At 42.3% G+C, this 13758-nt stretch overlaps 1 protein-coding gene across 4 annotated transcripts; it reads left to right on the top strand.

Annotated features, from left to right (window-relative positions):
* Positions 1–2794: 2794 nt before the first annotated feature.
* On the top strand, positions 2795–12990 carry Glrx2 (glutaredoxin 2). 4 transcript variants are annotated; one of them, XM_040738413.1, is made up of 5 exons: positions 3385–3514; positions 3952–4071; positions 7125–7188; positions 11203–11379; positions 12723–12990. In XM_040738413.1, the coding sequence occupies exons 3-5, from the start codon at positions 7126–7128 to the stop codon at positions 12855–12857; spliced, it is 375 nt and encodes a 124-aa protein (XP_040594347.1). In that variant the 5' UTR covers positions 3385–3514; positions 3952–4071; position 7125; the 3' UTR covers positions 12858–12990. The 4 variants fall into 4 exon arrangements, with proteins under 4 accessions (XP_040594346.1, XP_040594345.1, XP_005073510.1 ...); XM_040738412.1 differs by lacking the exons at positions 3385–3514; positions 3952–4071 and adding an exon at positions 2795–3055; XM_040738411.1 differs by lacking the exons at positions 3385–3514; positions 3952–4071 and adding an exon at positions 3053–3186.
* Positions 12991–13758: the final 768 nt, after the last annotated feature.

The raw sequence follows: 13758 nt of genomic DNA, 5'->3' as shown, positions 1-13758 counted from the left end.
CACGCCTTTAATCCCGGCTCTCCAGAGGCAGAGGCAGGAACATTTCCACAGAGAAACCCTGTCTCAGAGAAAAAAATAAATAAATAAAAGTAAAAGATATACAGTAATATAAGCCATGTAAAGATGGAAAATACACAGTCTGGCTACTGTATGCTAGTGTGTTGTCTTTGAATAGTTTGACTGCTAAGGAAATAGCAACAACTGCTAAAACAAATGCTACTAAATTAATCCAATTTATATATTTTGAAAATGATTTGACTTCTAAATTTAAATATTAGGGACAGGTTACTTGGGGAAAAAAGTTTTTGTTTGCGTTACCACAGAAAATGAAAGACTGTGGATTCCTTCCAGCCTTCTATGGTTTGATGAACCAAGACCCCCGGAAAAAGTGGCCCAGATGCACAGGTGATCCAACATCTAAAACAGCTGAGATGATGCAGCCTTATGGACTACAAAAAACAAGAACTTGGCTAGGTTTCTGTGTTTTGTCATGATCCCCATGGTACGGACAGCGCCCCTAACCAGCAGGAAGCAGTTTGGAATGAACAATACCCAAATTCCCAAATATTGTTCATGAATTTTTGTTTTCATTTAAATGGGGTTGGTTATAAATGGGTAATAATCACAACTAATCTCTTTTTAAAGGTAAAAGGGGATTATGGTATAAAAATAAATACTTTGTATTGGTATGCATTTTCATTTATTGATACAAATTTAAGGTCAATTTTGTGATATGCATATTTCTCCTTTTGTTTAAGTATTGTGTTTATACTGATCTTTTAAAATGTAATTCATAATTAAATACAGATTATAGATAGATACCTATATTAGCCAAAACTTATAGTTAGGTAAGTTAGGTTTTCTAGATATACAAGGATATATTTGAGATAGATAGTCTTCAAACCTTTCAAAGACCTTCAGAAACAATGAGAAATGTCTGCTCCTGGCACACCAATTAAGTCTGAGAGGAAGATGGGCATCGAAGAAACTTGCTATGGAGTTTGCTTTTGACATGGCAAAATTAGCCATTTGGGCAAGAAACTGCTCTTGCCTGGACTGTTTTACTGTTGCTGTATAATCTGGATATGCAGGACCCACAGGAAAGTGACTGCTGAACTTCAAAACAAGATAGACAGTCTTACAGGGTTCCTGTTTCATGGAAGAATCTGCTGGACTTTCTGCAGGATACAGAAAAATGACTGACAAACTGCCAGTGCAGATGACAGTTTAAGATTTCCTGATTTTCTGAGAACTCTGCCAGACACACTGTGGCTATGGGCTGAAGATGGATGTCCCAACGTTACAGAGAAACCTTTAGGTGGCTGTCCAGGTAGCAAGGTGTCTCTGTCAATTCTAGTGTTTATATATTATCCTTCTGTGGTCTTTGATGGAGTTGAAGACAGATAGTTATAGCTTTCCTTATTTATGATAAAAGATAAGTTACATATAAGACTTTATACTCACACAGGATAGATGATAAAATACTTTCTTTAAATCTTACTAAATGTTAATCTTATATTGTAACTATAGTTCTTACTTGATAATGTTCTGTTATATATAATTTGGCTATGATAAAGTTAAAACCTTTCTTTTTTAGATAGAAAAGAGGAGATGATGGGGGAAGTCCTTCTGTGTATAAGTTGATGATTAAAGCACTGTTGGCCAATAGGGAAGCAAGATAGGTGGGACTAGGAGTTTAGGAGGATTCTGGGAAATGTAGTGAAGAGAGTTATCGATGCTGTCCTCAGAAATATAAGTTCTTATAGAAATATATATTGGTAATTATGGGTTAATAATTAAGTCAGTGCTAGCCGATAAGAAACCATAGCAAATGGCCAACAGCTTCATAATTAATATAGTGTCTTGTGTATTATTTGAGGGCAAAAGTTTCAATGGGACCCAGGCAGCTGGCAGAAAGGCTACACGTTAAAACTGTTGGTACTCGAAATCTGAAATGTGGTTTTGGAGGTGGTTCTCTGTGAAGCCCTGTCTGTCCTGAAACACTGTAGACCAGGCTGCCTTGGCTCACAGAGATCTGCCTGCCTCTGCCTTCTGCGTGCTGGGATTAAAAGTGTGAGCCATCACCCTGGCTCATTGTGAGTTTTTTTTTTAAAGATCCCATCTACAGTATGTTAAACTGTGCAAGAGGCATGGTGGTGCATGTTATCCCAGAATTTTAGAGATGGAGACAGCAGGAGGATGACAAATTTGAGGGCAGCCTGGGGATAAACAGTGTATCTGTGGAGAGAAAGGGAGCAGGTAATATTGTAATACATTGTTTCGATTAACTGAGATAAGAGGTAAAATTGTACTTCAAAAGTTCTACTTTAAAACAAAAAAACACAGCAACTTTCCTAAGTAGCTATTTCTTGGTAAAATAAAAACTAAAATTATAGATAGCAAACTTTAATTTTAAAGGTAAATTTGGACTTAAGGAAAAAAAAACATGCTATGCCCTTGGGAGGTTTGTTTTTGCAACTAACTTTCATTCTTTTATGATTAATGAACTACAGACCAAGAGAAGTAAAAAAGGAATCAAACAGAAGTTCTGATTTTGTACCTTGGCAACATGAATCTTAACTTTGGGTTCAGCATGAAGGCTCAATAAACGCATGGAGAGTTTCAACAATTGTTACAATTTGAGACCTACCATTTGACCTTTGGCTTTAAGCGCTTCGGTGTCCTTAGTAAATAAACTAAAGGCTGACACCCCCTGAATTTGTGAAGAGACGCACAAAGGGCTATTATTACCATCACTGAGTGGCTTGGGCAGTTTTGACATCAGGAGCTGTGGTCATCAAGGCTGTCAAAGCCACGATGAAGCATCTCTGGGCTAGTCCGTTTCCTAATTTCAGTTTACCTTAAGGTCACCATTTTGTTTTCTTCGGAAAGAAAGTTCAGCATTGGCTTGCCTTTGACTTTTACTTTCCGAGTATAAAATCCCATCTCCCTATGGACTCCTTATCAACAACTTAATTTTAAGATGCCATTCCGGCCCTTCTTTCACATCACAAACCTGTCCGACAGGAGGCGGTGACCGAGCTACTACCCTCAGGTAAACACCGGGACGCCACCCAGCCCGGAGTAATTTTTCTTCTGGTTCTCCACGGAGCTTTACTTAACCCTGAATGCCTGAGTGCGGGGCTCGGGAGAACTCGGCAGAGATCGGAAGAACTCGGCGGGCAGGTGAGCGCCTTGCTCTTCGGCGGAGGATGTGAGCCCGCTGGCTCCGGGGGCGCGCGGGCTCGGGGGCGCGCGGGGAGCCGGGGAGCCGGGACGCACGGCGGCGGTGCCCTGGAGCCCGGCGTTGGCGCGGGCAGCCCGGCGGGGCGGGGCGAGGCCGGCGGAGGGGCGGGCTCTCGACATCGTGGTCGCGCTCGCCCGCTGCTCTCCCGCGGCTGCCGGGACGCTTGGCCATGTCCTGGCGCTGCGCGCTTTCGGCGGGGAGGCGGCTGGTGGCTTGCGGGAGCAGCGCTGCCTGGCGACGCAGCGCGGCTGGAGCTGCGGGCTCGGGGTACGCGGCGGGGGCGGGCCTGCGTGGCCTGTGGGACCCTGCGGTAGTGTTAGTGTGGACCTTTCCAGGGAGTCCTAGCCGGGTTTGGGGAACAGACATCAGTGGTTTGTAGCGCAGTGTAGACCTGGGTGACGCTGAAAACACGTATTCCCTGCTGTGGGAACTTATTTAGCCAGTCGCTCCTATATTAATGCTGAGCCTTGGCTGTCCTGTCGCAGGAAGTCAACAGGATTGTTGCTTCTAAATGGCCGTGGCTTTGCAGCTAGTAACTGGCATCCTGTAGATGTATGTGGTTTCTGACTTGATGGGCGTGTTGGGCGTTGACTTCCCCGCCTTGGCGTACCCTGGGGCTGACACACCAGCTGTGGCTGACCAGCTTTGGCCTAGGCGGCGGTCAGGACATCTACTAGTGCATCTATTCCTCCACTGTCTTCCAGAGACTTCCCTTCGGAAAGCGCCAATCACGTGACGTTAACTCGTTGACGGGTCCTTAGAACTGTTTCCCATTGGATATGGCGGGGTATTTCCTGCTTTGCCTATTTACTGCCTCTTAGCAGGTGATCCATAAATGGTGTTTGAGTTGTTAGTGGCACTTTACCAATGTTGATGTTCATTTACTCCATGCCTGCCTCTACTAGAAAAGCTCTCGGGGAAGAGCCTAGGCACTGGCCCAAATGAAAGACAGACTTTGAAGATCCCCCATGAAAGGCCTCACCCTCTCTGGGGAGCAGAAGGGACATGGGATAGGAGGTTGGTGAGGGGCATGGGAGAATGGGAAGGAAAGGGAGCTGGGATTGATATGTAAAATAAGATTGTTTCTAATTTAAATTAAAAAAAGAAAAAAACAGAAAAAAATAGGAAAGCTCCACTAGAAATTGGTGGGGCTGCCTCAAGAAAGATAGGGGTGTCTTTTTTGGAACTTTTTCTTTGGTGTGGAAAGAGAGTCATTGTTTCAGAATGTGCCTTCTTGGCCCTCTCATTTTCTTAGAAAAGTTCATCCGCTGTAAATGCTGCATAGGTTTGAGGAGGAGGTAAATGCCAGATTAGAAAGGAACACAACAAAACAAAACTTGTTTTCAGAGTTGAAAGCCCGCTGGGCGGTGGTGGCACACGCCTTTAATCCCTGCACTCGGGAGGCAGAGGCAGGCGGATCTCTGTGAGTTCGAGGCCAGGCTGGACCGACAGCCTCCAAAAGAATACAGAGAAACCCTGTCTCGTAAAACCAAAAAAAAAAAAAAAAAAAAAAAAACCAAAAAAAAAAAAAACCCAAAAAACAGAGTTGAAAGCCCTTATAGACTGGATTGATGCCATCCAGCGCCCCTCCAGGCCAAGGTCATCTATTTTCCCTACAACTTTGGACTTCACAAACTCAGCCAGCTTGTTTTGTTCTGTGTTGTTTCTCAAAGCTGCCTCCTCCGAAGTAGGGCACAGTCTACCCAGCCTCCCCCTTGCTCCTACCTTCTCTCTGTCTGATACATGCACACAAGTGCCTTTGTTTCCGTGGTTTCCTTGTTAATCTGTTGGGGGACACTTAGTTGCAGTGATTCCTGTCAGTAAGTCATCTTTGTTGCAATGGGACTTGATGCTTGTTGCAGCTTATCTGAAGTTTTCCAGAATGACCATGAAGAGCAGAAATTCATCGGGGCAATACACACTGGAAATAGCCATTTAACAGGAATTCACTCAAAAACAGGACTGGAACTTCATATTATGATTTAAGACATGCTTTGACTGTGGCCTTCAAATTTTAAACTTAAAATAGTTTCCTTTTATTCTTAAACACAATTAAAGTTTCTATAAATATACCCATAAGGAATGAATTACTTTTGTGGAAGGAGATTTTTTCTTTAATCATAAGTATATTTTTAAACTGGGCATGGTGGCAGAGACAGGCGAATGTCTGAGTTCCAAGTCAGCCTGGTCTATATAGAGACACCCTATCTCAAAAAAAAAACCAAACAAAAATCCCACAAAAAAATAGATTTTTAAAAATATTCATAGCCATTGTGGTGGCACACACCTTTAATCACAGCACTTGGGAGGCAGAGGTTGGTGGATCTTTGGGTTCAAGGCCAGCCTGGTCTACAGAGCAAGTTCCAAGACAGCCAGGGCTACACAGAGAAACCCTACCTTAAAAACAAACAAAAATGATATTAAAAAATCATTTGAACTTTAAATTCTTCACCCTAACCTTAATCTTTACATATTTGAGCAGTTCTCCTTTGTAGCACCTGCCTTCCTAATATTTTTGAGATATTAGTAGTTCACATCATGTCTAATTTGCTTCAACAATCTTGTCAGGCCTTGCTAGCTGACCAAGAAAAATGAGTGAAATGAAGGAAAAAGATTCTAGAATGAATGGAAAGACTTGATGATGATTACCTACCTACATTCTCTCTCTCTCTCTCTCTCTCTCTCTCTCTCTCTCTCTCTCTCTCTCTCTCTCTCTCATCTATCTATCTATCTATCTATCTATCTATCTATCTATCTATCTATCTATCTATTTGAGACAGGGTCTCATTCATAGTCCTGGCTGTTCTGGAACTTACTGTGTAAGCCAAGCAGGCCTCAACTCAGAGCTCCAGCAAGTGCTGGAATCAAAGGTGTACACCACCACATCTCACTCAAACACTTCTTTTTCTAAGCTCTAGGTTGTGGATAACAAATGCTGAGGGTCCCCATAATCAGTTAATAATCATATCAAGTATTGACATTTACTGTGTGTAAGATACAGTCTTGCTTTCTGTATGCCAGCTCATTTAATCTTCACAATTCCCTTTAAGTGGGTGTGTTTTTATCCTACTTGGTGAATTGAGAAATTGGAAACTATAGGATTAATGTGGTTGAAAACCTTTATTCCCCAAGTCTTTGTAGGTTCTTTGCTTCACAGTGTCCATGAAGTTTCTGTATATTTAAAAAAAGTTATTACTTAGCCGGGTGGTGGTGGCACACGCCTTTAATCCCTGCACTCGGGAGGCAGAGGCAGGCGGATCTCTGTGAGTTCGAGGCTGGGCTGGACCGATAGCCTCCAAAACAATACAGAGAAACCCTGTCTCGAAAAACAAACAAACAAAAAAGTTATTACTTTATATGTATGTGTGTTTGTGTGAGAATATGCCACATGTGTGCATGCATTAAGAAACCAGAAGAGGGCATTCGATCTAAAGCTAGATTTACAGGTAGTTAGTTATGAGCTGGGTTCATGTGGGTTCTGGGAAAGGAACCTGGGTCTTCTGCAAGAGCAAGTGCTCTTAACTGCTGACTCGTCTCTCCAGGTCTTTGCATACCCCTCCATATTGTATGCTTTCAGAAGAAATACAAAATGCATTTTATTTATTGCCAGTGGTCAGGCCTTCATTAGGGCAGAGTATCTGGTGTTTGGTGATTATGAGTTTACTTATAGTTGAGATTGTAAGGAACTTTAGACATTGGCTAAAATTTATTGAAAGTCTCCTTAGATAAGCACATGGGTCCTGTTGGAGTTAGCAGAAAAGCACTTTATGTCCTGACAAAGCTTTTTGTATTTGGACATATTTGTTTTTAAGGTTGTCTTCCATGGGGAACCCATGTGATACAGGGTTACCTCATTAACTCTTTTCCTCTGTTTTAGGATGGGAAACAGCACATCCTCATCTGTGGGGAAGTCAACAGCTACTGCTGTGAACCAGATCCAAGTGAGTGATGGAGGCCGATGGGGTGATGGAGGAGGAACTGTCTTACACATTTAATGTGTTTGCTCTAGTCCAGAGTTGACATAGTTTGGAAAATAAATTACTAAGTTAATATTTATTTTAAAATTGCTATCAAAATTACCCTTGAGACAAGTCCTATGTCATTTTTGTTGTTGTTAAAATTTCTGGTTTATTATTTATTATTTCTTTTTTGTGTGAGAACGTGGTTTATGTGTGTGTGCTAACACATGCCTGTATACATGTGGAGGCCAGAGGAATGATGTCTCATGTCCTGTCCTGTTGTTACTTACCTTGTCCCTTTGAGACAGTCTCTCTCACTGAACTACGAGTCAGGCTGGTGACCACTGAGCCCCAGGACTTCTGTCTCTGCCTCTCCCCCCTACCTCAGCCTCACCTCCCGGGGCTGGGGTTACAGGTGTGTGTGTGGCCACAGATGGCTTTTTTTTTTTTTTTTTTTTGGGACAGGGTTTCTCTGTAGCTTTGGAGGCTGTCCTGGAACTCACTTTGTAGACCAGGCTGGCCTCAAACTCACAGAGATCCGCCTGCCTCTGCCTCCCGAGTGCTGGGATTCACAGATGGCTTTTTACCTGGGATCTGAGCTCAGGTCCTCATGATTGTGCAGGAAGCACTGTTGCTTACAGAGCCATCTCTCTAGACCTTTCCCCTGACTTTATTTTAACAGTTCTGGAGATTGTATCTAGGTTGTCCTGAATGGCTAGACAAATGTCTACCACCCACGCTGCCTCTCTGCTAATCTTTTCACTTTTTCTTTGGAGGGAGGGTCTTCCTGAGTTGCCTAGGTCAACTGTAAACTGCTCCAACTCAGGCTACTCTTGAACTTGCAGGGTTACCTCAATGTCTGTATAGCTAGCTGGGGTGACAGGTCTGTTCTATCAGGCCTCAAAGCTTACTCTTTTTTTTTTAAGTTTTTATTTTATTTTACACAAAATATATTTAACAACTTTCTACATAAAACCAAACATGAACTTTTATCAATGAATCGAACTCATTTCTAACAGGGCATGCTTGTATTTAGGAAAACTAAGCTAAAAATCTCTACATATTCACAACCCATAGAAGCACAGCTGAAGAGCTATGAAACTCACAGAATTCTAGATTCACAGCTGGAAGTTCCATCAATGTATCCTAATCAAGCATTCAGAGCTAATGATGAACAACTTTTAAGCAGAAAGAAAAAAATGTTTCAAAACCTTTATGACAAATACTTCAGGCAATATAAAATTTACTTAAGTGACTAAGATTTCTCACTGGACCCCCGATGGTCATTTTTGGCAACTTAGCCCAGCCTGGTGGAAGGCTGTGCCTGTGGTCAGGAAGCCTGTGTTGTGTCTCATCAGAGCCTTGCTAACTGGAACTGCTACTGCCTCAAAGTAAGGAAACAGTAGCAGCAACAGTTGCACACGCCTGCCCCACACAGGCCCAGCAAGGCCTTCTGTTTAAATGCACTCCTGAAAGGCGCTGTCATCCTGCTTCAAAGGTGTTCCTTACGTTAGGGAGGAGGGGGAGTAGATGACGACATACACCATATTCAAGTTCATCACAGTAAAGTTTCCAAGTCCTATTTTGTGCTCTGAACTACACCCATCCCATGGTAAGGGTCAAACCATCTTATTCCAGAAGAGACTTCATACCACAGTAAGCAGCTTTTCAAAACTGTGTTCCTGCCTTCTTCCGTTTTCTGAAACTGATTTATTTATTCTTTATTCTTTGAGGTCGGTTTTTATTTTTAAAATTTTCATTATGCCTACTCTAATTCTACTTTTGATATCTAGGAGTCAGTGGTTCACAGCCAGGGTTTATTACGTGGATGTGGCATGGGCAGCTGTTTAACAGCTTTCTACCCTAACACAGAACCTACTGTGTAATAATTACTCCATCAATTATTCTCTTAGGGACACTAAACATGGTTGTATTCTCTTGTTCCCTTCTTTCTTTCACTGCCGATCTTAATTAATTCTGCCTCAGAAAATTTGTGTTAAGCTAGCTGTGGCGTCATTTGCCTGCTATCCTAGCACTTGGGAGAGAAAATTCAAGGCTTCTTTAGACAATATATCTGAGATCCCTCTTTCTAAACAAAAATGAAAACAAAAACAACCCCCCCATATTTCCCTTATATACATTTTTTTTCTCTTCCAGCCCATGAGGCATATCTTTGTCCTCCTATCTTCTGTATATATTTTGTTACTGCTTTGGATTGAGGGTGTAGCTCAGTGGTAGAGCATGAGCCTAGCATATGTGATGTCCTGGGCATTGCTTCCTAACAACACATAGGGAATCTGAGTTTGTTTCAGCTAACCTCACTATCTTTTGAATATAGAAGCAATGTGAGAAACTTCTTGTGGGACTTTCTCTATTTTAAAACACAAAGACAGCACCATGGAACATTTGGTAAGGATGCGCTTGAGAGAAAGTGAAGAGTGTTTGCGAACCCCCTGGCACTATTGTCTTGAAGTTCAGTCACTATGGAATCTCTTCATTAGTGCTTTGGTGCCATAGGAGAACTCACTGTGCTCACCCCTTAAACTAAACAAGACGCTCAGCACGCCTCTAACCTAAATAGCATGGTGGAAGATTACTAGCTTTGGGCGTGATGTGGAATTTGAGGAAAGTATGATGAAACTCTTCAGCCTTAATTTTGTTATCTGTAAAACTGATTCACTAATGTAGCATATTATCTTGTATGGTTGGTCTCCCTGTGACAGAATTTTAAATATTTAGTAAGCAGGAGAAAGGACATAAAATAGATCAGTGTGCCCACATCCAGGGCGACTCAGGACCCTTTGACCCTTTAGGGTGAGTATAGGTTCTGAAGCACTTTTTCTGGGTGTTGCCCTTTGTGTCTGTCTTCATTTTGAAGTCATTGATTATGCTGTGCCTTGGAAGAACCACCCATGCATCTGATCAGGTGCCAGACTTGTCCACTGAAAACCTTTGTGCATGCCAGTGTTGTCTGCTCAACTCATTTAAAGGACTTGGACATCTAAGTATTTAGAAACAGAGAACATAAGAAAACTTCCCAGGCTGTGCAGACATATACCAAGGCCCGGGCATTGTGGTAAAGGCCTAGGGAACACTGCAAGCCAGACTGCTATCACTGAGTCATTTCAAACTTGCTTATGACTTCAGCTTCAAATCACTGAACAAGCTTTTTTGGAAGTAGCTTTTTCAGGATCAGCTGGAAAGTATAGTTTACCTTGATAACTCTTACTGTATGGAAACTGGGGAGTTAGCTATTGTCCATACCCCATGAAAGCTGTGCATTTTAAGGAGAAATGACACATTATTTCCTTGCAACTCAAGGTCATTAGAATTATGGAGTAAATGCCTTCTGAATACCTCTTAAAACATTTGAGAGGTACAATAGAGATAAACTACCTGGACTATAGGGCTGGATTTACCTGGCCTCATATCTACTTGTTAGTCACTGACAGCAGGTAAGTTACTTATCTTCCCTGTGCCTCAGTTTCATCTGTGCAGTTTAAATAATATTGGGTGGACCTATGTTAAGATTACAGTGAAGGCCGGGCGTTGGTGGCGCACGCATTTAATCCCAGCACTTGGGAAGCAGAGGCAGGTGGATCTCTGTGAGTTCGAGGCCAGCCTGGTCTACAAAGTGAGTTCCAGGACAGCCTCCAAAGCCACAGAGAAACCCTGTCTCAAAAAACCAAAAAAAAAAAAGATTACGGTGAAGTTGAAATGACTTCATGATGTCAAGAATATACAGGAGTGTTTGCAGTATAAGAGTTGGCTGTCACAAGTGTTATTTGTTCTTGATACTGTTCTCAGGCATTGCTTTGATACATCTTTGTTTCCAATGGCCAGCTTTTGAAATGAACAATAGATAGAAGGTAGGAACTTGGAGAGAACAGTTGTAGTTGTGCTCTACACTCCAAAATCACAGTCCTTCCCCTAATTTGGATTTCATTCCAAAAGGTGATACTAAGATGGGAATGTTTTATTTATTTTTAATTTCAGGAAACAATTTCTAACAATTGTGTGGTGATTTTCTCAAAAACATCCTGTTCTTACTGTTCAATGGCCAAAAAGATCTTCCGTGACATGAATGTCAACTATAAAGTTGTGGAATTGGATATGCTGGAATATGGTAGCCAGTTTCAAGATGCTCTTCACAAGATGACTGGAGAAAGAACTGTGAGTGTACCTTTAGCCCTGATGCCCCTGGCGATGAGCTGGTGACATGCCAGGCCCTGGATACTAGCTTTTCCTGGTAGAAAAAGGAAACCTGACATTGACAGAGAAATGGTAGATCTAGGGCTGGAGAGATGGCTCAGAGGTTAAAAACACTAACTGGTCTTCCAGAGGTCCTGAGTTCAATTCCCAGCAACCACACGGTGGCTCACAACCATTTGTAATGAGATCTGGTGCCCCCTTCTGGCCTGCAGGGACACATGCAGACAGAACACTGTATACATAATAAATAAATAAATCTTAAGAAAAAAAGAAATGGTAGATCTATAAAGAAACCAGCTCATAGAATAGGGAAACGGCATAGTTCATTTTACTTTTTATGTTTACTTTGTGTGAGTGTGTGTGTGTGACAGAGAGAGAGAAAGAGAGAGAGAGAAAGAGAGAGAGGAGAGGAGAGGAGAGGAGAAAGAGAGGGATGAAATAGCTAATGGTGTCATGAGTGCTTGTCTGTGGAATTTTAAGGTCCTTTCGGAGGTCTTTGCAAGGTAAACTTACCCTTCCCCTCCTGGACAGTACAGACCAGGATCAGTTCGCAGGCCCCTGTGTTATCTGAGTTTAGTGCTCATTGTTCTAGCCTCTGGAAGTTTGTGTGTTTTTTCATGATATGAATCCTCAGAAAAATATTCATTGTTGTCACTTTCCTTCTTGTTTAAAGGTTTGTAGAAGACACTGGTAAACAAGTAGAAACTACATAAACATTAGTAATACCTAGCTTTGTTTCTCCCTCCTTCCCTCCCTCCCTCTCTCCCTTCCCTTCCTCCCTCCCTCTCCCCTTCAGTTCTAGGACAGTTTTATTAGAGTTTAAAAGAAGAACTCCTGGATCAGGCATGCTGCACACCTTAGTAGTTGCCTGAAGGCGAATGCAGGAGGAAAAGACACAAAGCCATGCTGTTTACCTCAGCTCAGAGGTTAGACACTTGAGACAAGCAGCCCCAAGGTGGGGAAAGGAGGCTGGAGAGAGAGTAGGGAAGCCCAAGGTATCAGAGAAACGTGTGCTTACGATCTGGCCTAAGGAGAGATGCAGATAAAGGGAAAGATTAAGCCTTTCTGACGCCAGCCTCTGCAGGGCAGGCAGACCCTGCTGAACCTCATAGGCCTTGTTTTGTCTTCTAAGATGAGTGCAGTATGTAGGACGAAGGGTTTTAGAATCAGATTGTCCTGGATTTGAACTCTACCTCTTTTACCATTGCAATGTTGGCCACGTTACTCTTCCACATTTCTCTTCAAAGCTGGACTAGTTCTGACCCTTTCGATTAGGCCTCATTTAACTTTTGCTCATTCAACAGGTTCCAAGAATATTTGTCAATGGAGCGTTCATCGGAGGTGCAACTGACACTCACAGGCTTCACAAAGAAGGGAAATTGCTGCCACTGGTTCATCAGTGTAATTTAAACAAAAGCAGGAGGAAAGAAGTTGAATGATGTGGATAGACACTGTGACTAGTCAAATGTTAGCTAACGCAACCCCACGTTTAAGTCGTTTGAGGATGTTTCATGCATGTGTATTGCCTTCATAAAGACGACTCAATGAACAATAAATTGTTGTGGGTCCATCTTCCTCCTTGCCACTTTCTGAGCGTGAGATGGTCTGTGAAACTGAAGGGGTGGAGTTACATCAAAAATAAAGAATGTTTATCAGGGATTTATTCATGGGTTTTACAGTAAAGAGGAAGCAAGCACTTGAAATTCGTACTTTGGTATTGGGGAATTAACTTACACTCACTAGCTTTCTGGACTGAGGACTAATGGTGATTTCTCTGAGGTTTAATATGTTGTAAATATGCAGTAGGTTGGGATATCATGTCATGATCACCCTTCTATGTTATGTTCTAGATCATCAGAGACATATTAAATATGTAGGATGGAATAAAGTTTATAGTTGGGAAACCAAACTGCTAATGACTTCCTAATTACAGGGATAAGAAAACAGGTTTATCAGCAGAAGGCAAAAGGTTTCAATATCGTGAGGATGAACTTCTCAAGCAGTTAAAAAATGTATTCAGTCATGCTGTCAGCTGGAATGCTCCTCCTTTCAGAATGTGCAACAGCTAGTAGAACTTTAAAAAAAAATTGGAGACAGGGTTGGTCTGTAGCCCAGGCTGGCCTTGAACTCATATCAAGTCTCCTCCCTGTTTCCCAAGCTTGGATTAAATGCTGAGCCACCATGCTCAGCCTAAAATGTTTAAGGGAACCAGGTGTTCTAATGATTGCGTTTAGACTTACAGGGCTGTGCTATGGGTGGAATGTCCCTCATCACAGACTTCATGTGTTGGAGAGACAAGCTATGGCATGCTATGGTAAGAGGAGGCCTTTAGAAAGTGGT

The sequence above is a fragment of the Mesocricetus auratus genome, unplaced genomic scaffold (assembly GCF_017639785.1).
Source record: "Mesocricetus auratus isolate SY011 unplaced genomic scaffold, BCM_Maur_2.0 Super-Scaffold_100676, whole genome shotgun sequence".
Classification (NCBI taxonomy): Eukaryota; Metazoa; Chordata; class Mammalia; order Rodentia; family Cricetidae; genus Mesocricetus; species Mesocricetus auratus.
Note: the sequence above shows the minus strand (reverse complement) of the source record. Positions and strands in the feature narration are given on the sequence as shown.

Bases quoted from the DNA above. Each gene is read 5' to 3' on its own strand.
- Glrx2 (XM_005073453.4), top strand. From the start codon at position 3,417: ATGTCCTGGCGCTGCGCGCTTTCGGCGGGGAGGCGGCTGGTGGCTTGC. The intron at 3,515-7,124 runs GTACGCGGCGGG...CCTCTGTTTTAG, and splicing joins GCTGGAGCTGCGGGCTCGGG to GATGGGAAACAGCACATCCT. The intron at 11,380-12,722 runs GTGAGTGTACCT...CTCATTCAACAG, and splicing joins AGATGACTGGAGAAAGAACT to GTTCCAAGAATATTTGTCAA.